The sequence below is a fragment of the Herpailurus yagouaroundi genome, unplaced genomic scaffold (genome assembly GCF_014898765.1).
Source record: "Herpailurus yagouaroundi ecotype Mexico unplaced genomic scaffold, PumYag 250, whole genome shotgun sequence".
Taxonomy (NCBI): domain Eukaryota; kingdom Metazoa; phylum Chordata; class Mammalia; order Carnivora; family Felidae; genus Herpailurus; species Herpailurus yagouaroundi.
Genome location: NW_024412467.1, coordinates 2,339,211 through 2,365,253, shown reverse-complemented (window position 1 = coordinate 2,365,253; position 26,043 = coordinate 2,339,211). Strand labels below are relative to the sequence as shown.

The following is a 26,043-nucleotide window of genomic DNA, read 5'->3' as shown; positions in this document are numbered from 1 at the left end:
TTTCAGTTCTTGTGAAGAAAGTGCTATGAACCTTTTTTGAGAGTCTAAGCATCTATCTCCCTTGACACATTTAGGAGCGGAATGGCTGGATCATAGGGTAGGTATATTTAGCTTTAGTAGAAATTGCCAAACTGTTTCCCACGTGGTTCCACCATGGGACACGCTCCTGTTGGTAACATTTTAATGAAAAACATATACAGCCACCTAAACAGCAACACGGACGCACAGTGCTTTTAAAAGTCACCACTGGGGCGCCTGGGTGGCGCAGTCGGTTAAGCGTCCGACTTCAGCCAGGTCACGATCTCGCGGTCCGTGAGTTCAAGCCCCGCGTCGGGCTCTGGGCTGATGGCTCGGAGTCTGGAGCCTGTTTCCGATTCTGTGTCTCCCTCTCTCTCTGCCCCTCCCCCGTTCATGCTCTGTCTCTCTCTGTCCCAAAAATAAATAAACGTTGGAAAAAATTAAAAAAAAAAGTCACCGCTGAGATTCCGAGTTGGAACATGCTCGTGCCCTTTCTTTTCTTAGAGTAGACGATGGACAGATGACGTCTTCTCCGGAGCGTCAGCCTTTTCTCCAGGGCTAGCTGCTGGGGAAGTGGTGAGGGGCAGCCCGCCAGTGCTCGCCCTCAAACCAAACGGCGGACCCCTTCCTCCCCGCCCCTGCCCTGTACCTGGGTCTGCGAGTCCTGGATATTCTCTGTTGACGGTTATGGCAAAGCTGGCTTCCAGCTGCTTCATCACTCTGTCAGCCGAGCTGTGGTAGACCCCCACCGGGCTGCAGCACCTCGTCCAGAATGACAGCAAAGACAGCTTTTTGTGAAATTCTGGGATGGCTGGAAAAGAAGGGCAACCCCCACCCCCAACACACAGTTGGAACGAAGCAGATGAAGAGAATGCGCCTGTGTGGGGGTGGGGCAGGCATCACTGGCCCCCCCCGCCCCTTTTTAAAGACGGTGGTTTTTAAAAGTTTAAAAATTTTTTTTTTTTTATTTGAGAGAAAGAGAGAGAGAGCGGCGGACAGGCAGAGAGAGAGGTGGGGACAGAGGATCCAAAGCAGGCTGTGTGTTGACAACAGACAGCCTGATGCGGGGCTCGAACCCATGAACTGTGAGATCATAACCTGAGCTGAAGTCAGATGCTTAACCAACTGAGCCACCCAGGTGCCCCAAGACTATGGTTTTTACATAAAAAAATATTTACTGATTTTGAGAGACAGTGGGGGGGGGAGGGGCAGAGAGAGAGAGGATCCCAAGCAGGCTCTGCACTGTCAGCACAGAGCCTGACATGGGGCTCAATCCCATGAAGTGTGAGATCAAGAGTTGGATGCTTAACGGACTGAGCCACCCAGGCGCCTCTAAATTTTTTTTTAAGTAGGTTCCACACCCAACGTGGGGCTTGAACTCATGACCCGGAGAACCACAGTCTCCTTGTTCCACCGAACGAGCCAGCCAGGCATCCCCTAAAGACTGTGGTTTAAAATTATTTTTTTAATTAATTTATTTATTTAGTTAATTAATTAATTAATTAATTAATTTATTTAATTTATTTAATTTATTTTTGAGAGAGAGAGAGAGAGACAGAGCATGAGTGGGGGAGGGTCAGAGAGAGAGAGGGAGACACAGAATCCGAAGCAGGCTCCAGGCTCCGAGCTGTCAGCCCGGAGCCCGACGCGGGGCTCGAACCCACGAACTGTGAGATCGTGACTTGAGCTGAAGTCGGCTGCTCGAGCAACTGCGCCACCCAGGCGCCCCTAAAAACTGTTTTTTAACTGGAACTACAAGATTCCTCTGTAGTTGGCAGATTTTCTAAAGGGCAGGGAACTTATGACTGGGAGCTCATCTAGCCCTGGTGGCAAAGAAAACACAGCAAAGGCAAAGCTGTTTGCTTTCGGTGAGAGAAAACCCAGCAGCCCTCCTCTCAGAAGATGCTCTCACCATCTCCCCCCCGCCGTAACTTTCCTGCAAACCCGGCTACAGGATCAGAGAATCACCCCTCAGGAGATGTTTCTGAAGGGGCCGTAACACATCAGGAGGTGGGCTGGGGGATTGTGACACCCGCCTGGGGGGGCCTCTCTGGCTGAAATGGCGAAGAGCACCGTGTAGGCAGCACACGGTCAGTGACCGTGAAGTCGTGACCTCATGCGGTTGGGACCATGAGGAGGTGCCTGGGAGCCGGGAGGACGCGAGTCACTGGCGTCCTCGGCTTCCTGTCCCCTTTTACGCCTCTCAGACACCTGCCGAGGTCACCGGCTCCCAGGAGGACTGGATGCGGGAGGCACAAATCTAAAACGGGAACCTACAGGGAGGTCTCTTCTAGGCTGGATCTGAGCGACCCAGAGAAGAGTCTGGCGCCCCACTACCTCCACGAGATGTGTGTTGTGAACAAAGACGAAAACTCCTGTCTTTATAAAGAGCTCCGTGGCCAGACCACGCGAGTTCAAAGGCAGCTTCCCCACGTCAAGTTCTCCACCTAACCGTCTTGGAACCGGGGACTTTCCTGAGAGCCTGCCAGCGTATTTCTACCTTTTCCAAGGCCAGCTGGGGAGTGTCCTGCCTTTGCCAGTCAGCTGCTGTGGGAGCTGTGTCTTCACCAGCAACACGGCACAAGCACAGTCCCGGTCGCCTGTCCCCCCAATGGAACCGCGCTGGTAGGAAAAGTCCGTGAGACCGCCTGCGAGGCGCACGCTGGTTCTGCTTAGACACGGGTGTCTGACTTCCGGAGGTGGGGGGCTGGCCCCATGGACAAAACCGTGTTCTGCTGGTTTGACTCCGAAGGCTGAGGCGCAGTGTCAACGAGATGGCACCAGTCCACGCTGCTGGGCACTGGCCACTGGCCGTTCCTCCACTGTCATGCCTTCCTGCCGGCCCCACGGAGCAAGGGAGAGGCTGGGGGTGTGGCACACACGTGCTTACCTTCAATGACAGAACTGATGTTCCCTATGTTCTCATCGCTGACGGCTGACAGCTTCTCCATCACCTGGACTTGCCGAGAAAGCTTCTCCAAGAGGTTGCTCGCCACAAATGGGGTTTTGCTTGAGAAAACAATTTGCTGAGAAAACAAAGAAGCCGCCGTGTCAATCACGCCCACTGTCGTCAGCGGAGGTTTCCCGACCCAACCCCGTCCTTCCTCCCACGGCCGTCACGCTAAATAGGCCTGCACCGTGTTCTGTTCTGGCGGGAGAACGTTCCTCGTTCTGTGCCAGTTACAACACCCGACGAAATCACACGTGTTTTTGTTGCCTCTCAACTTTTTCCGTGCCTGTATGGATTCTGGGATTTTTTCACTAATAGAGCCACGAGGTTATTATCAAGTTGAGGCTCTGTAAATCCTCTTTGAAACTTAGAAGGCATATTCAGGCTGCTTCTCTGTGTGCTCACACAGATAAAAAAAGATTGCCTTCCCAAGTAGTCATTTTTCCCAGCACGGATTTCTTTCCTTGTTTTCAAGCTGGAAATGAAGAATGTGTGGTATAATAATCATGATTATAATCAAGGCTTTCTCATTCTAATTAACGAGTGCTGATTATGTACCAGGCACTGGTCTGAGCCCGTGTATTAGCTCATGCCATTGCTCACCACCACCTTAGGAGGTGGGTACTGTTGATGTTCCATTTTACTGCTGGGGAAACTGAGGCACAGAGCGGTCCAGTAGCATGCCCAAGGCCACATGAATAGTAACTGATTTCATTTGAGTGCAGGTCACAAGAGTAAAGGGCATGAGAGAGGACAGAAGTCACTTGTTGCCTGAAGGTTCTAGACCTTTCTGTGTGCCTCAGAGACCTGTCCAGTCACCTGGTGGGTATGGATACAGGGAGCTGACCTGTATTGCCATCCTCCCCTGTCTAAACCATGTAGATTCTATGCACATATGATTTCCAATCTCCGAGCCTAGTGTAGCAATTATGTGCTGATGCCTTTCACATATGTAGATACAGCAGAAGTGAACTGACTTCAGGCATAACATATGGTCCACGTGGGATGCCTGTTTTTTTCTCTTTGCAATTACATTCCGAATGAAGATGTAAACTCACCGATGCGGCAGTGGGTGTGGGTTAGAAATTACGTTTCTAATCCTTAATCCTTTACATCTCTGTACGTGTGCCTCTTCTGGTTTTTTTGATGCTGATTTTCCCCACAGTGGGGCTGACTTGTTATGACCATGGTCTGGTCTGAGTATTGGGAAGAACGCTGCACTGAATATTTTTAAATTTTTTTTAGTTTATTTATTTTTTGAGAGACAGATAGTGCACAGGGGAGGGGCAGAGAGAGAGAGAGAGAGAGAGAGAGAGAGAATCCCAAACAGGATCCATGCACTGTCAGCACAGAGCCTGACGTAGGGCTCGAACTCACGAACTGCATTGCACTGAATATTGCTTGTCAATTAGTCTTTGAGAGAAAACATTCATTCCTTCATGGAAGAGAATTCTCTTATGTCTCACAAGATAATGACTTTACCTCTACAGTGCCAACAGGTAGTGTGCTCAGCACAGAATCAGGCTCAGCAAGGGCGAAGAGTTGTGAAAACCATCTTATTCAAGTGGTTGGATAGAGAATAGTTATAAGCAAACAACAACCCTTTCCCATTTTGGTCAGAAAAAAACCACTGCGCCTTCTGCCAGATTGGTTGTCAGTAAATGGCTGGCAAATTCAACAGTCAACAGAAGAGATCAACTGGGATGTTGGCCAACCTAGCGGTAAGAGTCGTAATTGCCAACCAGTTTCCCACAGTGTCTGAGGTGACTCTGGGGTTGTTTGTTCACGGAGGAAAGTATATTCTCCATCTCATCACAAGTGCATTATGGAAAAAGCACACTAACCCACCTCTGGCCTCTCTGGGACCCCCCTCCTCCTTACCCTGCCTCTTGTCTGCCACTTGGTCCCATGCTCTTAGGAGCACGATTGATTGATTGACTATTTATTTATTTACGTTTTGCACCCTTCCTGTCTGGCCAACCCCCCTGAAGACCATTACCCATTTGCTTTCACATTCTCATCCTGTTCCCCACACATGCAAACAGGCTGGAGAAGACAAGCAACCAGGCGAGGAGTAAGTATTTAAGGAGATGCTTGGGGCAGGAGGTGGGGAGCACTTCGTTCAAGGGAGCTAACGCACTTCCTGCAACCAAAGAACTTCAAAATATCCGCTTCACTGTTGCAAAATCTTAACAGGTAAGTAGCCTGAAATGAGAAGACAAACAAGTCCCATGGCGTCCCAGAACGAGCGCCTACCTGGCAACGATAATGGCCTCTGGAACTATTCTTTCTCGCTGCTGATACGTACTTATTCAAGATCTGGGAAACCGTGCTTATATCCTGCACCATTTCGCCTTTAGCCGTCCAGGTGCAGTGACAATATCCACACTACCGTGTGCCCTGTAACACTGGCTTTCGAAGTCCACCCCTTTGTAGATGGCACAATGCAATTTTTTTTCCCTTAGTCACGTTACTCTTCTCTTTTGGCAAACGATTTGAAATCAAGAGCTAACCTATTGCACGTTCGAGTGCGGAGAGCTAGGTTTCAAGATAGAAAACCTAGGGTTCAGGGAGGATGGCCAGGGCCATCAGAACTTTCGAGTCGGCCCAAAGCGAAGCAGGCTTGTTCTCATATTCCTGAATGTTCATTTCTCTGGCAAAACTGAAAAAAGGTAGCACACATTCTTGGTGCATCAAGAGCCTGGGGTCTAAAACAAACACAGTCGCCGAGCCCACCTGAACGAGTTGGGTGCAATACTGAAGGTGCCTGACGATGGTGATGTCCAGGCTCTCATTTCCTGTGGTCAGGGGGAGGGGGCTTCCGGCCACACTGGTCCCGACTCCTGTGTCTTCTGTCAGCGCCTCGCTCAGGTGCCCCCTGGCCTCTGGGTGTACCGACCTGTAAGGGCTGAAGCAGGAAGGTGAGCGCAACGTTAGTAGTTTCTTTTAGCGGGGAAACCCCAGGTCAACCCTACGAAGCTCCCAGAAGGCCCCAAGTAGCACCTACCGCAAAGAGGCTGTCTCTAGCCTTGGAAAACCGAGAGACCTTTCAAAAGCTACTTCTTGATTCAGCCCAGTCACCAATGTGCCGTATTAAAAGATCACACAAACAAACTGCTTCCAGAATTTGCTTCTCAAGCACAGTGAATCGGTGTTTCAAAAATTTTAATGTGTATTTATTTTTGAGAGAGAGAGAGAGCGAGAGTGAGAGCGAGAGAGAGCACAAGTGGGGAAGGGCCAGAGAGAGAGGGAGAAAGCAGAATCCGAAGCAGGCTCCAGGCTCCGAGCTGTCAGCACAGAGCCTGACGTGGGTCTTGAACCCATGAACTGTGAGATCATGACCTGTGCTGAAGTCGGACGCTTAACAGACTGAGCCACCCAGCTGCGCCCAGCAGTGAGCCATTTGTAAAGCAGGCTCACCAAGGAATCTGCCCTCATGGTGCACCTGTTACACTTTCTTGCTCTGGGGATGGGGCGCTTTGCCAAATATCCTGGGATTAAATTGTCCTCTATAGTTGTGGTTTCCCAAGAGCAATTCCATTAAGAAATAATGTCAAGGCTTTTTTTTTTTTTTTTTTGGCCTCAGATCAATTGCTACTAGAAGAGAAAGAAAAAGGAAAACTGTCAACAGGAGGCATGATGTTCTACCCCAGACAAAGGCTAAAAGGCGTTTATTGGACTCTTCCAAGGCAGAGCTTGGTTCTGCCTCTCACACCTTGTTTACTCCCCGCTGGTGAACTGTCTAAACCTGGGATCGTGACGGGCACTTATGTTTACAAATAAATATGTTGCCTCTATGATCCAATTTTGTTCTTAAAATTAATCTGTGTGGGAAAGAGGGAAGAGCTGTCTCATTTCACACTGGGAGGACTGACGGGCAGAGGGGTTCCCCGTGGGGTCCTGTTCACACGGCTAGACAGCGACCGGGCAGCTGCTGGCTTCCGGGCTCCTGGCCTCCAGCCTCCATGATTTAAAAATTTTTTTTTTTCAACGTTTATTTATTTTTGGGACAGAGAAAGACAGAGCATGAACGGGGGAGGGGCAGAGACAGAGGGAGACACAGAATCGGAAACAGGCTCCAGGCTCTGAGCCATCAGCCCAGAGCCCGACGCGGGGCTTGAACTCACGGACCGCGAGATCGTGACCTGGCTGAAGTCGGACGCTTAACCGACTGCGCCACCCAGGCGCCCCTAGCCTCCATGATTTAAAGAGATCGTGAACCTGAGCTAAGAGGCACTGGATGCTTTACTCCACTGCACACCTGCCTCCAGGGGAAAGCACTGTGCCTGCATCCTGGCCATCAACACATATTTAATACTCACACATGGGGGTGCCTGGGGGGCTCAGTTGGTTAAGCGTCCGACTCTTGGTTTTGGCTCAGGTCATGATCTCAGTTTCGTGAGTTCAAGCCCCACATGGGGCTCTGTGCTGGCAACACGGAACCTGCTTGGGATTCTCTTTCTCTCTCTCTCTCTCCGCCCTTCCCCAACTTGTGCTATCTCTGTCTCTCTCAAAATAAATAAACTCAAAAAAATAAAATAAAAAAATAAATAAAACACACAATTTTCACAATTTTCCCTAATACCACTGAGGACATATACTAAAGTTGATCGATTCAGTCAATTTAATATCAACGTTCTATAAAACGTACAAAATCTACGAGGTTTTTGTTGTTAAAATGCTTCTGAGAGCCAGAGAACGAAGCTTAGACTGATGTCTGACTCTGACATATTATGTAATGAGGAGACAGATTTTTGGTCTTGCAGCATTTCACAAATTCGATCAAATTGGAGAAATCTCAGCATAGAATGCAGGGGCATCGCTTAAATATTGCATTCGTTTAGTAACTTTTGTTTGCCGTGTCCTCAGTTTGCTCAAAGCATAAATTCTAGTTCTCACTTTTTCTCTTCCTGGTTTTGGAAGAAGAAAGCCTCCAGGAACAAGAAAACCCCCAAACACTGACATAACATCACCCGCAGAGAGGTTCGTGGCGGCGTAACTTGAAAACCTGTTTACATAACACGGCAAAAGTAAAGATGGTGAAAATCTGCCCTTTCCTTTGGGAAAGTGTGTGAGTGTGTGTGTGTAGTGAAGGTGAGCAAATTCCACTGTGCTTGGTTTGCTTCGTTCAAGTTACAAAACGGACCCCAGACGCTAGTGCCAAAGACAAGGTGTGGCCGCACACGGAAGGCTGATAGAGAAGGTGACAACAATCCCCCTTCCTCTTCCCTTCCCTCCCCAGAGAAGGCCTCATTCTCCACCTGCTGGGCTGCAGAAGCAGAAGAAATCGTTACCAGTTATTGGTCATCCCTGTTACATTCTGAGGCAATTATGTGCCCGGACTTAAACCTGACATTGACGCGTGCACGGATGAGGTTAACGTATAGCAACTTTGCCAAAGGGAGCAAGAGATACAGGGGTGGAAAAAGCAGAGCACAACAAAATGAAGAGATAAGAAATAAGACACGCAAAGAGAGGAGAACCAGGTACAGGTGGATCATCCAGTAAGAGGTCTCCAGACACATAGCACGCTTCGTTAATTTGGAATTCATTGCACTGGGGGCAAGTTGTTGACCCCCGGAGCCTCCAAGATATCGGTGTGCACAAAACACATGCCCATACAAAAGTTTCCCCTTATTTACAACGAAGAAAGGTGATTCATTTTCCCTTTGACAACACAAGAGAGGTGAACAACATTTAAAAATGGCCCTTGCCAATAAGAGGGAATTGAAAGCCAGTTGGTCATTCGTGTAGGGAGTTTTCTCTTCCTGGAGATGTGCATGGGTCCCGTCTGAGAGTAACAAAGAACCACTGTTCAGAAGAGAGGTAAGTGGATGCTGACTTCACACTTACCTATTTTTCTCCGTCTCAGTGTCTGAAAATACCGAGTCCGTGCCTCCTCCAACAGTACAAACCTCATCACCATCCTCCTCCTCGTCAAAATCAGAGGTGTTCAGGAAATCAAAGCTTTCTAAAGCACTTTCGACTGTAAGACTTAAACTGGAAGACCGGCTGCGGTTTCCGGCTGGCTTACACTGCAAAGGCAGAAGGCATCGGGGAGAAGGTCAACATATCCAGAAGCAGAAACAGAACAGGCAACACTCGATCTGAGATGCGACACTTTCTTTTTTTCCAAGCTTTTATTTTTTGTTGTTGTTGGCATTTAAAAAAATATGCATTTAAAATCTTCGCATTAAAAAAAAAAAAAAAACCTACAACGATGGATTAAATGACACAGGATCTGGGATTCGTTCCAAAATGACCGGGGGGAAAAAAAGCGGGGGGGGGAGAACAGACGGAACAAGACTGGCTGTGAGCTGACATCGTGGAAGCTGGGGGATGGGCGCACTGGGAGCCGTTACAGGATTCTCTCTACTTCTGCTCAAAAGTTTTTAAAAAAATTTTTTATTTAAAAATTTTTTTAATGTTTTTATTTATTTTTGAGACAGAGAGAGACAGAGCATGAGCAGGGAAGGGGCAGAGAGAGAGGGAGACCCAGAATCGGAAGCAGGCTCCAGGCTCTGAGCTGTCAGCACAGAGCCCGACACGGGGCTCGAACTCACAGACTGCGAGATCATGACCTGAGCTGAAGTCGGACGCTCAACCGACTGAGCCACCCAGGCACCCCTACGTCTGCTTGAAAGTTTAGAATAAAAAGTTGAGGAAACACTACAGCCCAGAAAGCCTTGGGAAACGGAACTGCCATACCCCTCTGCCTAGAGCTCAACTCCAAAGAAAATACAACCAGCAGACAAATCTAGAAAGTCACGGAGTCCGTGCCAAATAGGAACCAATCTGTAACGTGTGCAGTGTCCCGAGACAGGAGCTGACTGCCCAAGGAAACTGTTCTAAAGGATTAAAAAAAAAAAAACCAACCCCAGGAAGAGAAAACGACTCAAACTCAGACTTAACTCATACTCCCTAGGCAAGCGTATTAATTTTACACTCACGGCATATCACTTTCTTTGAGCGCTGAGGAGAAAAGGAAGGGTACAGGCCCAGCAAGAAGGGTCCCTGCTTCCTCTCCGGAACAAATCCCGTCACTTCCGTGACTGGGCCCTGGGATACTGTGGGCAAACCCATCCTAGGGCCTGGGGAATTCTGGATTGCTAGACACAGACAGAAGCGACAAACAGCGTAACGCCAGTTGCTACGGGCACAGAGATGGAAAGAAGTCCTTCCAAATATTCAAGAGGACGGGCGCTGGGGCGGACTGAACGGGACAAGTCTTGTGAGTCAGAAGAACTGCATGTCCACCCTCTCAGGCTCTCCTCGCTGACTTCGCAACACAAGGCAGGCAGCGCCTCGCAGAGAGCTGTCTCTGATACTCAAGATGGCACAAAAGCACGGGGGGGAACCGTCTTTCGGTCTTTTAAATCAGAGTTGTTTCCTTCACCCTCAGTGATCTCCGTCCCAGGGGCAGCATCATTTAGTTTCTGATCCTCAAGAGGCTTTAGCATCCTAGGAATGTGAAGGGGGGGGGGGGGAGAAAAGAGAAAGCTTTGTCCAGCTGATGCTTTAATTCTGGCTGGATCTAAAGCCATTTGCCCCAGCCCTCAACTCGAATGCTGTTTTCAGTCTCAGACAGATAGAAGGAGCCGGTCCAGACTCAACCCACCTCTAGGGTCTTCGTTCTTAAGTACCTATCTGCTGAACTTGACCTGGCACGGTATGGATGCGTTTACGTATCGATCATAACGAAGGGAGGGACAGTAAAAGATTTTAGAGGCAGGACCGTTCTGGAACAACAGCAGATTGAAATAACACTCTGGAAAGAAATCTGTGACCCCCAGGTTTTTTATAAGACTAACAGATGCGGTGCTTAGTGTTTCCTGGTGGGCCCAGATACTTCTCAGCAATCCAGATGTCTGGAAATGGGAACTGGTATCTCCACTTGCTTTCTCGAAGGCATCTGCGAGAGGTGGGGTCAGTTGTCTTTAAACTGAACACCTTTCGCCCACTAAGCAAAGCTGGTCACCTATGCAGAAGAGAGCTTGTTGGGGGGTTAGAAGATGTTTTCACTGGAGTACTAGGCAAGCAGCATGAACACACGGGTCCTGAACGGGCACTTTTATGTTTTACAGAAGGCAGATTCAGAGCGTCCTCTCAGAGGCTATACCAACAAACTGAATTAGTCCGTCATGGGCACTAGAGGATCTGCGGAGTTGGGACTGAAGTCTCATCTGCCCTGGGGACAAATCCCCCTCCAAGCTAGGGGAGCATGACTGAGAAGGCTAAGAGAGTCAGAGAAGCCTTGGAAATGTGTGGAAATGTATTTCCCACGGGCCACTGAGAAGACCACATCTGAAAAACAGTCATTCCAAGGGACACAACAGCCTTCTGTGGGTGGGATCTCGGCTCGCCGCTGCCACCTTATTTTCAAGCCTATTTTATAGCACAGGTCACCAAAGAATTGCTGTTTCCTGGAAAAGGACCCGATTTCTTTCCTGTGTGGCAACCTTAGAGTAGCAAAGAACACAGAAGTGGCGTGGGATTCGGGACAGAATCAGGTCCTGTCTTCTTGTGCCGTGTTTTCAAAAGTTTAATCTGTATGCCCGGTAGAAACATACATTCCGGTGTAGCAACAATGATCCCATCGTTAGGAACCCCCGCCTGTGCGGAGATCATCCCTCTTGCTCTCTGCTCCCACCACGTCCACACTGAGCTGTCTGATCAGGAACAGGGTGGAGAAGGACATCTCTGGTGGACTTGGGGGTCCCTGGCTTCTAGAACACAGCAGGTGACGATTGGTGCTGGATCTATCTCAGATTCCGACTCACTGGTTGGGACAAGTCTGGAGAAGGGACTCTTTGGAGGCCGTGCCTGGGGCTGGCGGGGAGGCCTGTGGGGGGGGGGTGCGGAGGGGAGAGACCCATGGCTCCACCCATGCCTAAGTCTTGATCAGTCAGGAAGGGATCCTATCCAGTAGCATCTCAGTGACATTATGATCATCAAAATGCCTCTGTTTCACATCACATCACATCACATCACATGGGTTTACAGTGACTAACTCTGGGACCGAAGGGGCTCAGCCACTCCTGATCGTCTTAGGTACGTCGATCTGTTGTGAGGAAAGACGAAACTTAACACGTGCTACCGGGGTGGAAAAGTCAGCGCCAAAGGATGGTTATCTATCGGTCAGGGAAAGATAGATACACAACTTTGCACAGAAGCTGGCCTCAGACGCCTCTCTCCAAACCTAGTCTGGTTTCCCTGAAACGGTACTTACTTTTAGAATATCATCCAAATGCTTGACTTCTTGGTTCAGATCCTGAAACTCCTTATACTGCTCCTTGTGGGGCTCCAGCGCAAGGAAAAGCCCGCTGAAGGCGTCCTCCAAGCTTCCGTCCAGGAAGGATCGACAGCCTTCGGATTCTCCGCTGACCGAGCCCTCGGAGAGCAGCCTGTCCGCGGCCGCGGGCGCCTCGGCCGAGGTCAGCCTCTTCACCAGCTGCTTCGTGAGGTTTCCTTCAAAAGTGTCCAGTTCGACCGGCTTGAGCTCGGACGCCTCGTCGGACTCCCGCAGGAGCGCCTCGGCCACCTCCTTCTCCAGGAACAGGCGCTCCGGCCCAGTACCTGCCGCCGCTCGGCGCTCCGGGGGGATCCTGGGCCCGGCTGGGGGCTCCTCCGGGGGCGGCTTGGCCTCCCGGCCCGCTCGCGAGGAGTTTCTGGAAGATGCCGAGCCGGAGTCTTCCGTGCCCTCGTTGTGGGAGGACGGGCTGCTGGGGCTCAGCTCTGCGGGGGTGATGGTGATTTCGGGGTTTGCCGCACCTGCGCTGGAGAGAGAGCCCGCTGGGTCCGGGGTGAGGGCGCAGTCCTCGTTGGGCAGGTCACCGAAGCTGAGAGACAGTGGCGTTTTCTCCTCAGCGGCCTTGCCATTTTCAAAGACGTCATCGGGTAGATTAGACTGTGGATAAAAGGCGTCTCGTTATTATTTTAAAAATTTTTAATGTTTATTTATTTTTGAGAGAAAGAGTCAGGGAGTGAGCAGGGGAGGGGCAGAGAGAGAGGGAGACAGAATCCGAAGCAGGCTCCAGGCTCTGAGCTGTCGGCACAGAGCCTGACGCGGGGCTCGAACTCGTGAACCGTGTGTGAGATCATGACCTGAGCCGAAGTCAGATGCTGAACCGACTGAGCCACCCGGGAGCCCTGACACCATTATTTTTAAATACAAATTATATGCTTGGTGTGGTTTGTGTGCAGACAAGATACGAGATCATTAAAGTAAACAACCGGCACTTTCATGATATTAACGTTTCATTTGTTGATTGTGTGTATGTGTGTGTGTGTGGGGTTATGTGTGTGGTTGTGTGTGTGGTTGTGCGTGTGTATGTGGTTGTGTGTGTGGTAGTATGTGTGTATGTTTGTGGTTTGTGTTGTGTGTGGTTATGTGTGGTTGTATGTGTATATGTGTGTGTGTGTGTGTGTGTGTGTGTGTGTGTGTGTGTGTGTGTGTGGCAGTGTGTGAATGTGTGTGTGGTTGTGTGTATGTGTGTGGTTGTATATGTGTGGTTGTGTATTTGTGTGTGGTTGTATGTGTGTGTGTGGTTTTTGTGTTGTATGTGTGTGTGGTTGTATGTGTGATTTGTGTGTAGTTGTGTGTGTGTGTGGTTGTGTGTATGTGTGACTTGTGTGTGGTTGTATGTGTGTGTGGTTGTGTGTATTTTGGGTGTGTGTGTGTGTGTTTTTTGTTTTTTGTGTTTCGTTTGTTGTTTGTGTGTATGTGTGTGTGTGTGTGGTTATGTGTGTGGTTGTGTGTGTGGTTGTGCGTGTGTGTGTGGTTGTGTGTGTGGTAGTATGTGTGTATGTTTGTGGTTTGTGTGTGTGTGCTTATGTGTGGTTGTATGTGTATGTGTGTGTGTGGTAGTGTGTGTATGTGTGTGTGGTTGTGTGTATGTGTGGTTGTGTGTGTATGATTGTATATGTGTGGTTGTGTGTGTGTGGTTGTGTATTTGTGTGTGGTTGTATGTGTGTGTATGTGTGTGTGGTTTGTGTGTGTGTGGTTGTGTATTTGTATGTGGCTGTACGTGTGTGGTTGTATGTGTGTGTGGTTGTGTGTGTGATTTGTGTGTAGTTGTGTGTGTGTGTGGTTGTGTGTATGTGTGACTTGTGTGTGGTTGTATGTGTGTGTGGTTGTGTGTATGTGTGACTTGTGTGTGGTTGTGTGTGTGTGTATGTGTGGTTGTGTGTGTGTGTGTGGTTGTGTGTGTGTGTGGTTGTGTTGCGTGGCAAGAGAAAACAAAGCTCTTAGAAAGGACTTCTGGTGTTGAATCTAGGTGAAAGTTCATTAGACTATTCTTGGGTTTAACATTTTCAAAAGAAAAGGGTGGGGGAGGGGAGGCAAGCGAGCCTGTTTCCTAAAACGCAGGATCTCACAATATTTGGCAGCTGTACTTATGAATAATGCTACCAATTTTGGGGGGGAGGCATTTATCTTAAAAGACTTTACAACATTCATGCTATTTCACTCAAAAGACGGGATGCTTTGTTCTGCTTCAATTCTCATAGATTATTTTAAAAGAATCTCTACCCACAAATCCAAGCCCTTGAAAATGTTCTATGAATTTGGTAACCATGCCACAAATAACTGAGGCCAGAAATACACTGGCATAGCTTCTGTAAAAACGGGAGACTAATAAACTTGAACATCTCCCGCGATTGCACAGCCAGAGCTGTGTCTAGAAACAGCGAGTCCTCTTGTCGAGCCCACCCGGGCTGGGTCAAGTACACTCTGTGATCCATGAAGCAGAGCTCAGAAGGGGGAGAGGTTCCAAATATCCAGGTAACCAAGATAATTACTTTATGCGGGCATTAAAATGATTTCTGAGTCAGTTTTCCCTACGTTGGGGTCCATGCAGGGTCTCGGTACCAAATGCTGCTCCGTGGAAAAAGTTTTCTGGGTATTTGAGACCAGCTCTCTCAAAATGGATAATTTCTCCTGGGCTCTGGATTTGATATTCTAGGTAAATAGTTAAGTACCACGCTCATGCCTAATTACATATAAAGCAAGGAATTACCATCATAGTTCTGGGAAACAAAACGTTCCAGCCAGTGAAATGGGAGCGGACGGAAAGGGAGCCCCTGTCCTCCCCAGCCGTGTCTCTGGTCCCCTCGCTGCTGGGCTGGGGCCGCCAGATCCCAGCACGTGCAGTCAGTTCAACCCAAACTTTCTATTCTCATCTGGTTAACCACAGGGTGAGCTGTGTCACTGGGGCACTCCAGGAACCTCTGCAGCTCAGTTTTGCCTCTAAAGAACGTTTTCTTCCGTGAATGGTCCCCGAGCGCGCTGCTCAGGGTCCTGGGGGTGCAGGGGCGGGAGTGGGCGGAGTTCTGGGAACCCCCCCAGGAGCCGCGAAGCAGCAGGTAGGCCCCGTGGGCTCTGGGGCTTGTCTCCTTCGGTGTCCTCTGCCCTCTGTCTGCCCCCCTGCACCTTACCCCTCTAGGAGAGACAAAGGGGGAGCTTCTGGTAGGATTGGAAAAGGGCTACCCCCTGGACTTCCTCCGAGGGGATCCCTCAGGCATCTCACAGAACCCCCGGGGCCCTGGCCGCACTGGGGGACGAGGGAGGCACTGGCTGAGGCAGGGGGTTGCTCCATCAGGATTCTTGCGGAAATTCCGAAGTCCTCACCAGCCGCTTCTCTCGGGCCTCATGTTCCCAAACCCAACGCGCACCTACACGAGTGGCCAAGGTTGAGTTAGACGAAGCCGAGGTGCTCTGCTCAAAGGGACTCCCGGTGTGCCAAGGGGAGCCTATAAACGGGCACACGACAGTACCAGCGCGTGTGCGATAACTGAGGTGTGACACAACAAGGCAGGACCCCCGCACGGGGATGGTTGCCGCCTGGGGAACAGGGGGTCCCAGAGCTCAGCCCTGCAGGATGGGGAGGCGGAGGCGAGGAGGAGGGAGTGCATTCGAGAAGGAACGTTGTGTGCGCAAAGATGGCAGCTCGCGGAGGGTGTGGTGGGGTTGGAGAGCGGTGGGGAGGTCAAGGGGCTCAGGCAGAGGATGAAGAGTGGTCAATGGCAGGCGTGGAAAGCCGGGCCGAGGAAGAGCCGCTCTGAGGTGTCTGCCTTTATCCAAAAGGCTACAAGAAGCCGTCAAACTCTTGTTTAAATTATGCTATTAAGATCTCTACCAACTCCCTCCACAACTTGAAGCAGGCGAACATGGATATACACGTGATATCCGTGGTTACGTACACAATTGTATCTGCTATATCGTTTTTGGGTCCGTGTGTTCAGGCACATTTTCCTTACACGATCTTTCTGTTTTCCTCGGAAACCCCACTACTTTAGTCTGGTCCTTGTCACCTGGGATTTGTAATTGAACGAATTAGATGCAATTATTATGATCATTAACCAGAAAACTTTTTAGTCCTTTCCTTTCTGGACATCCAAAGATGACTCCCCCCACCACCCAAAGATGACTTCTATACGTTCGTAAAGAGCAGAATATTCCATGTACACACGTACATGTGCGTGTACGTGTGCCCTCTCTTGTGACCTAACGTCACAAGACGGTCTCTTGTGACCTAACGTCATACAATGTAGGTCACCTGTTGCATTCCTGGCTACAAATGAGTTTCTTTTGCTAAGGCAGCAAAAATAACAAACACTACAATAAACTAAGGCTAAGAACCTCTTTAAATAAAAAAGGCTCTCGTTAAATTGGTATGCATCCTTTTGACCTCCTCGAATGCCCCTTTTTGAGGTTACTCAAATGCTAAGTGCATCTGAATGCCGAAAGGCCTAAAGACTGTTACCGGTGATAAACTAGTTGGACTTGGGAAGGAACATCTTTGACCGCAAGTGTAATTGTATTTTTAAAAGATGAAGATCTTGTTACCATGGATATCTTTGCCCCAGTGGAGAAAAACCACAGCACAAAAGCGGGGCTCACCCAAGACAGGGACAACCACCTGGCGGACAGAGGCGCATGCGTGACCCAATTTCCCGCCCCAGGGACAGGACGGCTGTAACCGTCGCCCCGTGAGCACGACAGAGAAGCGGGAAAAACGGACAGACCACAGCACACGTGCCACCAGCCCCCACGGCAAGCACTTCCCAGCGGGCAGGCCACCCGCACTCACATAAAACTCTAGCCCGGCCTTGGGTCTCAGCCGGAGGGAGGGCAGGTCACTGAGTGAGCGGCTGCAGTGCAGCTTGGCCAAGAAAGTGTCCTGCAAGGCACTCAAGACAGACAGCCGCCGCGGCTTGTCTGCCGGAGGGCGCAGCCACCGCTTGGGAAGTCAAAGCAAGACGCGCAGTTAGCGGAAAGCATTGGTTACCGTGTCTCGTTAGCTTTCGAGCCCGCGTTTCTGATTAGAACTAGGAGGCCGCTGTGACACCCCTCACTCTAAAAGGCTGAGCTCAGAGAGTCCTCAGAAAAGTCTGCGTGTTATCAGTGCGATCAGTAAAGGGGGGTGAGGGGAGAGGAAAGACGGCAGGGGGCGGTCTACCACCGCCGCCCTGTGCAGATGGCCAAGGGCATCTTGGAACATTATCAGGAGTTACCGAGAACCCCTAATGCCGTGTCAAGCGTTTCAAATACTGGGTGCAAGCCCCACCTCGGGTTCAACGCGCCTCCTCCCCAGATCACCGTGAACTTACGAAAAAGGAGTGGTCCTTCAGGGTGGGCGTCTCCGGGGTCCCCTGGCTGTACATGGACATTCTCCTCTGCAGGGCTGCGGCCTTGCTCCCGGCGCCCGAGGACGGGGCCATGTCTTCCACGTCAAAGGGGCTGCAACACAACAGGTCCCCGTGAACGCACGTTTGTTAGGTCGCCTCTAACCCCTGGACCGCAGGCTGAGAAGACACCTCATTATACTAAAGTAAACTCAAGAAAGTGGGAACTGGGCTGGCCGGGCGGGCGATAAACCAAGATAAAACAAAGTGGAGCAGAAGACTGAGTCCAGACCCCTCCAGGGGCCAAGGTTATCATCATGGCATTAAGTGCAATTCACCTATACACCCAGCCATTAGATAAATCTGTTTCTTGGTTAATGTTAGACATGGAAACATATTAATGCTTGTCCAGTACAAGATGTCAGTCTGTAAAGATTCTTTGAGCTTTATGTTGGCAATACAGGAGAGTAACGTGATTGTTCTAAAGAAAATGAACCTAGACTCCTGTTCGTTTCTGTCAACACAGAGCCTGTTGCGTGCGGGACAGTCTGTCCACCGTCACCCTGTTTATCATCATGCCATCTGGTTCGTCCAGCGAGACAAACGATCTTGCCTTTGCCACATCGATGACTACAGCTGACGTGGAGGGAGGCCGGGCAAAAGGTGCCCACAGGGGTTCATGGACAAGACAACGGGGTCCTTGCTGCTTCCATACCTCACCCTCTATGTCGGAAAGAGGACCCTGAGTATCGGTGCCCCGCACGTCACGCGTGCATGGAAATATACCAGGGGCACAGTATCAAACGTCGTGGGCAACCAGTGTTTAATGGCTTACGACCTTTCTCATGAGGTGACTTCAGAAAACCACCTTTAAGTTCACTGCTCTGACGAAAGGTATCTCTTCCTCTCTGGCAATTTTCTATTTCAGTAGAGTGTGAAAGATACCGAGAAGTTTCCCAGAGCAGCATAGGGCACACGAGATAAAGAGGGACAGGCAATGAAGACATTATAGAGAGAATCGGGATTTTTTTCCAAGGGTGAAATATCTCCTTTGGACAGTTATTTTTCTTCCAAATTAGCTTAAGAGCTGTATTTGTTTTTTTTTCTAATTTTTTAATGTTTACTTATTTTTGAGAGACAGAGAGAGGCAGAGCACGAGCAGGAGAGGGGCAGAGAGAGAGAGAGGGAGACACAGAATCCCAAAGCAGGCTCCAGGCTCCGAGCTGTCAGTACAGAGCCCGACGTGGGGCTCAAACGCATGAACTGCGAAATCATGACCTGAGCCACCCAGGCACCCCAGAGCTATGTTTCTTTATATACGTTGAAAGGTTGAGAAGGAGGGAAGGCAGCACAATAAACAATTTTCAAGCAGGAAGTAGGAGAGGAGCAGAGCGGTAAGACAGAGGCTTCTCCAGCTTATGGAGCTGACAATGTGCAAACGTCACCCGCTGAGCCAGCCAAGCAGAGCCTCGGGCCCTCGAGGTTCTGACACAGGTCTCGGTGGGACCCGAGAGTCTCCTTCTGTGGCAAGCCCCCCTGGGGATGCCGATGGTCCCCGTGCCACCCTCTGAACAGCACTGGTCTGCAGCACGTATTTGTAACGTGGCAAAACTGAAAAGGGCCACTTACTACCAGGTGATCTCCAGGCTCAGTTTGATGGTGCCGAGGTCATTGATGTCAACCGCCACCACCTGAGGTCGGGCGGCAAACAGCTCTTTGGTCTCGCAGGTCACACTGCCGACCAGGAGGTGAGTGGCGAGCCCTTTGAGTTCCGTGACCTGGTGAGAGAGGGACAGGGACGGCCTTACGTCGGGGGGAGGGGGGGGGGGCGGTGCCGGACAAAGGCCAGGGACACTTTCCCCTGTTCTGCTTGGCCCGCTCTGGGCGAGAGCCGTGGTCTTCACGGCGGACTCGGGGTGCAGAGGGGAGTCTGCAAGGTGGAGGGGCCGCAGGCGGAAGTCACGAACAAAGGTCCCCACCGACGGGGTCACCCATCCGTGCACCAGGATATGACAATGACGATACTGAACCTTGATGGAAATGAATCCGACGATCAGGGGCAGGAACACGACCTCCTCTCCGTCCCAGCTCTGCTTGCCGTTGGCTTCTATTCTGCCTTTCAGTTTCCACCTCTGTCGGCCGTACTTCATGAAAATCTGGGGAGAAGACACCAAACCTCGGGTTCCAGGGGCCTCGCCCGACTTGCCACCCACACTTCGAGATACACGGCATGGGAATAAATCAGCTGCTGCTCCCCCCTCTTCCGTCCTCCTCGCCCACCCCCTTCTTGTGGGTCTTTCCAATTCCCTGGGGTCTGGGCGGAGGGGCAGATGGTGAGTGGGGAAGAGGCTTTTAAGAGGGAGCAAGGTCTGCTCCGCCAGGCAGAGGGGGTGGGGGGCCCTCTTTGTAAAAGGTCAACCCGTGTCTCCTTGTTACCACGGTCACGGTGACCAGATCCTTCTCCTGGGAGAATACAATGCTTCAGCACATTAGCCGTTGGACCCCCCCCAGCTCCGTGAGCGGGAGGAGAAACCATCAGCTAAAATCTACTCAGCAGCCAGCAGCACGAAGAAAGACCTCCTCCTCCTCCTCCTGGATGAGGGAGGCAGAACTGGACAAAGATTTTGAAATCCGACAGACCCCAGGGAGAGGGTCTCCCTTCTCTTTGCTCAGACAGCTTTACCGTTTAGGGGAAGATACCCTTCCCTCACACCCGCCCCAAGGATGATCATAGAGGGTTTTGGAGAAGACAGTTAGATGATTCAATTAGGGAAGTGCTCTTTTAAAGAGGGGAAAAGAGAAAAGCCCTTTTTTACTTTCTGGAGTGTATCTTTCTAAAGAAAGGTCTAGATACTAGTGTTCTTTAGTCCGTGATATTTACGAGCACTCGTGATCCCGGACTGGCTCTTGCATCGGGAGAAAAGGCTGCTTTCAAGTACAACATTGGGACTGGGGAAAATACGAATATGGACCGTATGGCAAATGCCAATGTTAAGTTAGCTGCGTTGAGAGTTGCACGATCCTGATAGGAAAGCATGTTCTTCCATTTTGGGGAAAATAATTATGGGGCAAAAGGTCACTATGCCTGTGCTTTGGTCTAAAATGGTTCAGCAAAATAACGATCATAGTAGTAATAATAAGGCAAATGTGACATTATGTTAAAAATTGGTGTCTGCAAAAATAGATCTACCCTATGACCCAGCAATAGCACTGCTAGGAATTTACCCCAGGGATACAGGAGTGCTGATGCACAGGGGCACTTGTACCCCAATGTTCATAGCAGCACTCTCAACAATAGCCAAATTATGGAAAGAGCCTAAATGTCCATCAACTGAAGAATGGATAAAGAAGTTGTGGTTTATATACACAATACAATACTACTTGGCAATGAGAAAGAATGAAATACGGCCTTTTGTAGCAACGTGGATGGAACTGGAGAGTGATATGCTAAGTGACACAAGTCATACAGAGAAAGACAGATACCATATGTTTTCACTCTTATGTGGATCCTGAGAAACTTAACGGAAACCCATGGGGAAGGGAAGGGAAAAAAAAGTTAGAGAGGGAGGGAGCCAAACCATAAGAGACTCTTAAAAACTGAGAACAAACTGAGGGTTGATGGGGGTGGGAGGGAGGGGAGGGTGGGTGAGGGGTATGGAGGAGGGCACCTGTTGGGATGAGCACTGGGTGTTGTATGGAAACCAATTTGACAATAAATTTCATATTAAAAAAATTGGTGTCTGGATGAAGAGTATGTGGGGTCTTCACCTCCAAATGTTCTCGCTGGGGCTTCATTTCCCCCCCAAATAAACAAATGTAAAAGGAAAAAACAAAAGGGCAATGTAAGAAACCAAATAATGGCAGCTGACTCCTGTCCCTCAAATCCCCAATCCCAGCACGCAGATGGACACGATACTTACTTCATACTGATCTCCAGGACAGAGGCGAGCAAAACCAGCCAGACCTGTAAGCATGCAACAGAGACATGAGGTGCGGCATAGATTCCCCTTCACAAACCCCCACTGGAACGTTAATAAACCAGAAGCGTCAGACCTTTGTGAAAGCTCATGGAATAGTTTTGAGGGACCACCCGAGGGGATGAGGGGACAGCTGAGAATCCCATCTATCACCGCTGCAGAGAACATTCCTGGCCGGGTTAACCAAAGATGGTGCTTTCTGAGGCAAAGAAGGCTGCTCGACAGGGACTAGAACCCTATGAACCTTTGGCCAATTAGAAGTCCACCCAGCTTCCAGGACCAGAGAGTTAGGGCCAGAAAGATACATTCATTTATCTACCCAAAATATTCCCATGAAAATAAACTGCTGTCTTGTTTTTCCTTCTGTCCCAAAGATTGGTGATTTCTGAGAAGTGCCTCTCACTTGGGTGAAGATTCCATGGGCTTAGTCTGTCCCCCTTGCCTGTCCCCAGTTCACTCATTCCTGTGTTTTCCTATTCCTATCTACCCAGCATAATGATAATAGAGAGAGAATCACGATAAGGACAACTAGACGGCATAATGCACCATCTAGTGTGTTATGAGATCACTTAAAACGGATTATCATCTATACAAAGGCAGTAATTAAGAAAACAAAAACAACCAACCAGATGACAACAACCCACACTCCCCATGTGGAGAGGGGGCTTCCCTTCGATCATGCCATCAGCACGTCCTCCCCCGGCTGGATCTGCTCCACCTGGGATCCAGCCCCATCTCTGATGTAGCAGCAAGAACAAATCATGTCAGGCCACTGTCGTGGGACATCTCAGGGACCCTGAATTTAATCAGTCTCTTTCTTTCTGTAGATATTCATTGAGACTCCGTGTGGGGGGATCTGTACATTGGGGTAATGATCTGGAAATTAAGAGAGAGGTCACCGATACCCAGAAAATAGAATAAAATGTGATTAAAGTCCACAGGGATGAAACAGACAAGGACCCGAGGCAGTAAGAGGGGTTAAAGCAGAAGGTGACTTCTGTTTTATTGACCAGGGAGCCTACTCTAGGTATCAACTCCAATTTCATCACCTCTAAAAGGGCGGGGAGGTCACAATCTCCACCTCAGAGAGCTATTTATAAAGACAATCGATGGCCTCTGGTCCATAGTACGTGCCTAATGCATAGTAATGATTATATATTCAGGAATGGGGTCATACTATTCATTCATTCATTCATTCATTCACTTATTTATTTATAGTTTATTTATTTATTTTGAGAGAGAGAGAGAGAGCATGAGTGCACAAGCAGGGGAGGGGCAGGCAGAGAGGAGAGACAGAATCCCAAGTAGGCTTTGTGCCATCAGTGCAGAGCCCGATGTGGGGCTTGAACTCCTACAAATTGTGAGATCATGACCTGAGCCAAAACCAGGAGTTGGAAGGTCACCCGACTGAGCCACCCGGGCACCCCAGGTCATACTATCTATTGAGCATGTGCCACACATGGTTCATTTAAAAGATGTTATCTATATGAAAAGGTAGCAAATCGATGCACATCAGACAGGGGGACAGCAATGGAGAGACAGTAAAAGGAGATGTTTTTCTATATTTTGAATTTTTTTAAGAATGTGTTACTTAGGTGTAATTCAACAAGAAACTCTATCTCATTTAATGCAGGCTAGTTTCTTGGAGGAAGGTAGTATTTGAACAACAGAATTTCACCACAGGCAAATGAGGGCATGGGTAAGCGGGCACTTCTGGGCAAAGGGAGCGGCCTGTATTCACGCATCAATATTTCCGGAACGCCTACTGCGTGCCAAGCACAAATATAGTCGTGGGGAGGGAGAGATGCACATCACACGTGCACAATAAACGTAGGGACTAAACTCATCAGTAGGGGCTTATCAGTAATCCTGGCTCTGCTTCCATGCCAACCACAAAGCAAAGTCTCTTACCCTAATACGGACCTGAAGACACAGTTTTAATGAAGGAATGAAACAAATTTAATAAGAATGGGCAATTTTATTTTCTCATTTTCTAATGAAAAGCACCAATATAATTTTATGAAAAAAACCCTCCAGTTCAGAATTCACTACAAATGCTTACACACAATGGAATACTACAGAGCCATAAAAAAAAGGATGAGATCTTGTCATTTGTGACAACATGGATGGACCTGCAGGGCATGAGGCTAAGTGAAATCGGTCAGGCTGAGGAAGACAAATACCATATGATTCCATTTGTATGTGGAATCTAAAAACAAAACCAACAAAATAAACGAGAAGCAGAAGCAGACCCGTAACTACAGAGAACAAACTGATGGGTTCCAGAGGGGAGGCAGGTGGGGGGATGGGCCAAGTGGGTGAAGGGGAGAGTGGGAGGTACAGGCTTCCAGTTATGGAATAAGTCATGGGGATATAAAGCACAGCGTAGGGAATATAGTCAATGGTATCGTAACAGTGTTGTATAGGGAAGAACGGTACCTACAGTCATGGTGGACACAGAACATATAAACCTGTGGAATCACTACGTTGCGCACCTGAAACTAATATAATATTGAGTGTCGACTATACTTCAATTAAAAAAAATTCAGTACAGGGGCGCCAGGGTGGCTCAGTCGGTTAAACGTCGACTTCGGCTCAGGTCATGATCTCACGGTCCGTGAGTTCGAGTCCCGCGTCGGGCTCTGGGCTGACAGCTCGGAGCCTGGAGCCTGTTTCCGATTCTGTGTCTCCCTCTCTCTGCCTCTCCCCTGTTCATGCTCTGTCTCTCTGTGTCTCAAAAATAAATAAACGTTAAAAAAAAAAAATTAAAAAAAATAAAAAAATAAAAAAATTCAGTACAAATGTTTAGCTATCTTTAACAAGCTATTATTAATTATTATGTATGAATTATGTTACGATAATTAATATAAATATTAAAAATAATGGTCTCTGGTAAGGTGGGATTAAGAGGAAAATTAAACGTTTGGCATTCAATAGTGATTTTTATTGGATTTTTTTTCAAATATCATGTGTTTATAAGAAAAAAGACATAAAAAAGATCACGTATGTTGGTTGGCGGGCAGCATATATGCGGAGAACAGGCTGTTTGGATATTCATGACAATTTTTACAAAGTTTAGCACTGGATAGAGCGATGACATTATGACTTAAAAATTTTGGGTATATTTGCCAATGTTAAAAAAAAATTAGAAGGTACCATTAAAAAAATTTCAAACTGATTCGAGAAGAACAATCCTGCTCTTTTCGTAGAGGCAGCCGGAGAGGAGATAATTTTGAACGGCTGGTATGAGAGCGGCCCTGGGACTCTCAGCTGCCTTCGCACACAGGGCGTCCATCCGGCCAACGGACCTCTTGGTGGCCCAGCCTCCTCCAGCTGCTGTTTACGACCTTTGAGTTCCTAATTGTTTTTATGTGAGGGTATGTATGGTTTTACCCGTGTAAATTTGACCGCGATGGTATCACACAGTGGATCTTGCCTTCTTTGAATAGCCCCGTTAAGCTGTGAGACTGGAATGAATGACCGCCTCTCCCCGGTCCAAGAGGCACGGCCACAGTTGAGAGGATAGGGAAGGTCCATTTAGGCTTAAAAAAGGCACCCGCTGTTACCACTGTCTGTCAGTAGATGGCAGCAACTCACCACCTCCTTCTGCCTCCTTCCCCACCGAGCCAGGCCACTTAGGACTTTGCCAATAACTACAACATAACAAGCCACTTTAAAAGATTTACTGAAATAAGAGCAGAATTTAAAAAGCCAATTTTCCCTAGTCATTTTCTGCAGGATTAGTCTTTTTTTTTTTTTAATACTTTGGGGAAAAAAGCACAATTGACTGGTTTTTACAAATCAGAATAGGGCAGATGTGCTGATTCTAAGAAAATCCAAAGTGCCCTTTAAAACCTGTGCAAATTAGTGCAGGTTTCATCCGCTGCAGGCTTACCTGTGCAAATACAACAGAAGCCTGGTTAAAAAACAAAAAACCCAAAACTGACAAGGTATGTAAAGGGAAAAATCCTTTGAAGGTTTTTTTTCCCCCCTTTCAAAATTACCGGGAATTTCATATCTGAGGAACTTATCTAATGGGAGAAAGGTACTTGGTAGGGATGTTTGTGCGCTTATGAGCCCATGTTATTAAAGCAAAATTTCTTAAAATCGCTTGTAGTGCTATCACACTGAGACCCTGATTACAACCATAACGTAGCCAATTGGCAACAGGCAGGCAAAAAACAGGTCCCGCCCTCTGCTCCTGTAAGCCAATCACCGTACTGGCCGCAGAATTAAAACCAACAGCAGGCCAATTGTAGTTACAGCCTGAGGTCTCTGAGGCCCGGCTGGAGCCTTGCTGGGATTTTCACAGTTGGGGAGATCTTTATGCTTTCTCAGTGGTTTTGTGATTACCGTTGCACAGTCTCGAAAGCTTTCATTTCGGGCCCTCTAAGGACCACTGGGGGCTAGCATCCAGGGATGGGTGGGGGTAGGGGACTTTTCTTTCTTTCTTTTTTTTTTTTTTTTCCAACG

General features: G+C 48.8%; 1 protein-coding gene across 6 annotated transcripts in view; it reads right to left on the bottom strand.

Moving 5' to 3' along the window:
* Positions 1 to 26,043, bottom strand: part of RIPOR2 (RHO family interacting cell polarization regulator 2) — a 232,636-nt gene that overhangs the window by 19,759 nt on the left and 186,834 nt on the right. For 3 of the 6 annotated variants that reach the window (XM_040460448.1, XM_040460447.1, XM_040460451.1), the window contains exons 9-18: positions 21,514 to 21,557; positions 19,624 to 19,749; positions 19,223 to 19,371; positions 17,579 to 17,708; positions 17,059 to 17,208; positions 12,198 to 12,875; positions 8,822 to 9,003; positions 5,705 to 5,876; positions 2,909 to 3,044; positions 668 to 829 (exon numbers count right to left, since the gene is read on the bottom strand). In XM_040460448.1, the coding sequence (XP_040316382.1) occupies positions 668 to 829; positions 2,909 to 3,044; positions 5,705 to 5,876; positions 8,822 to 9,003; positions 12,198 to 12,875; positions 17,059 to 17,208; positions 17,579 to 17,708; positions 19,223 to 19,371; positions 19,624 to 19,749; positions 21,514 to 21,557 (1,929 nt within the window). Of the gene's footprint in view, positions 1 to 667; positions 830 to 2,908; positions 3,045 to 5,704; positions 5,877 to 8,821; positions 9,004 to 9,563; positions 10,420 to 12,188; positions 12,876 to 17,058; positions 17,209 to 17,578; positions 17,709 to 19,222; positions 19,372 to 19,623; positions 19,750 to 21,513; positions 21,558 to 26,043 lie in introns of those variants that run through there. The other 3 variants (XM_040460449.1, XM_040460450.1, XM_040460452.1) reach the window with 2 other exon arrangements.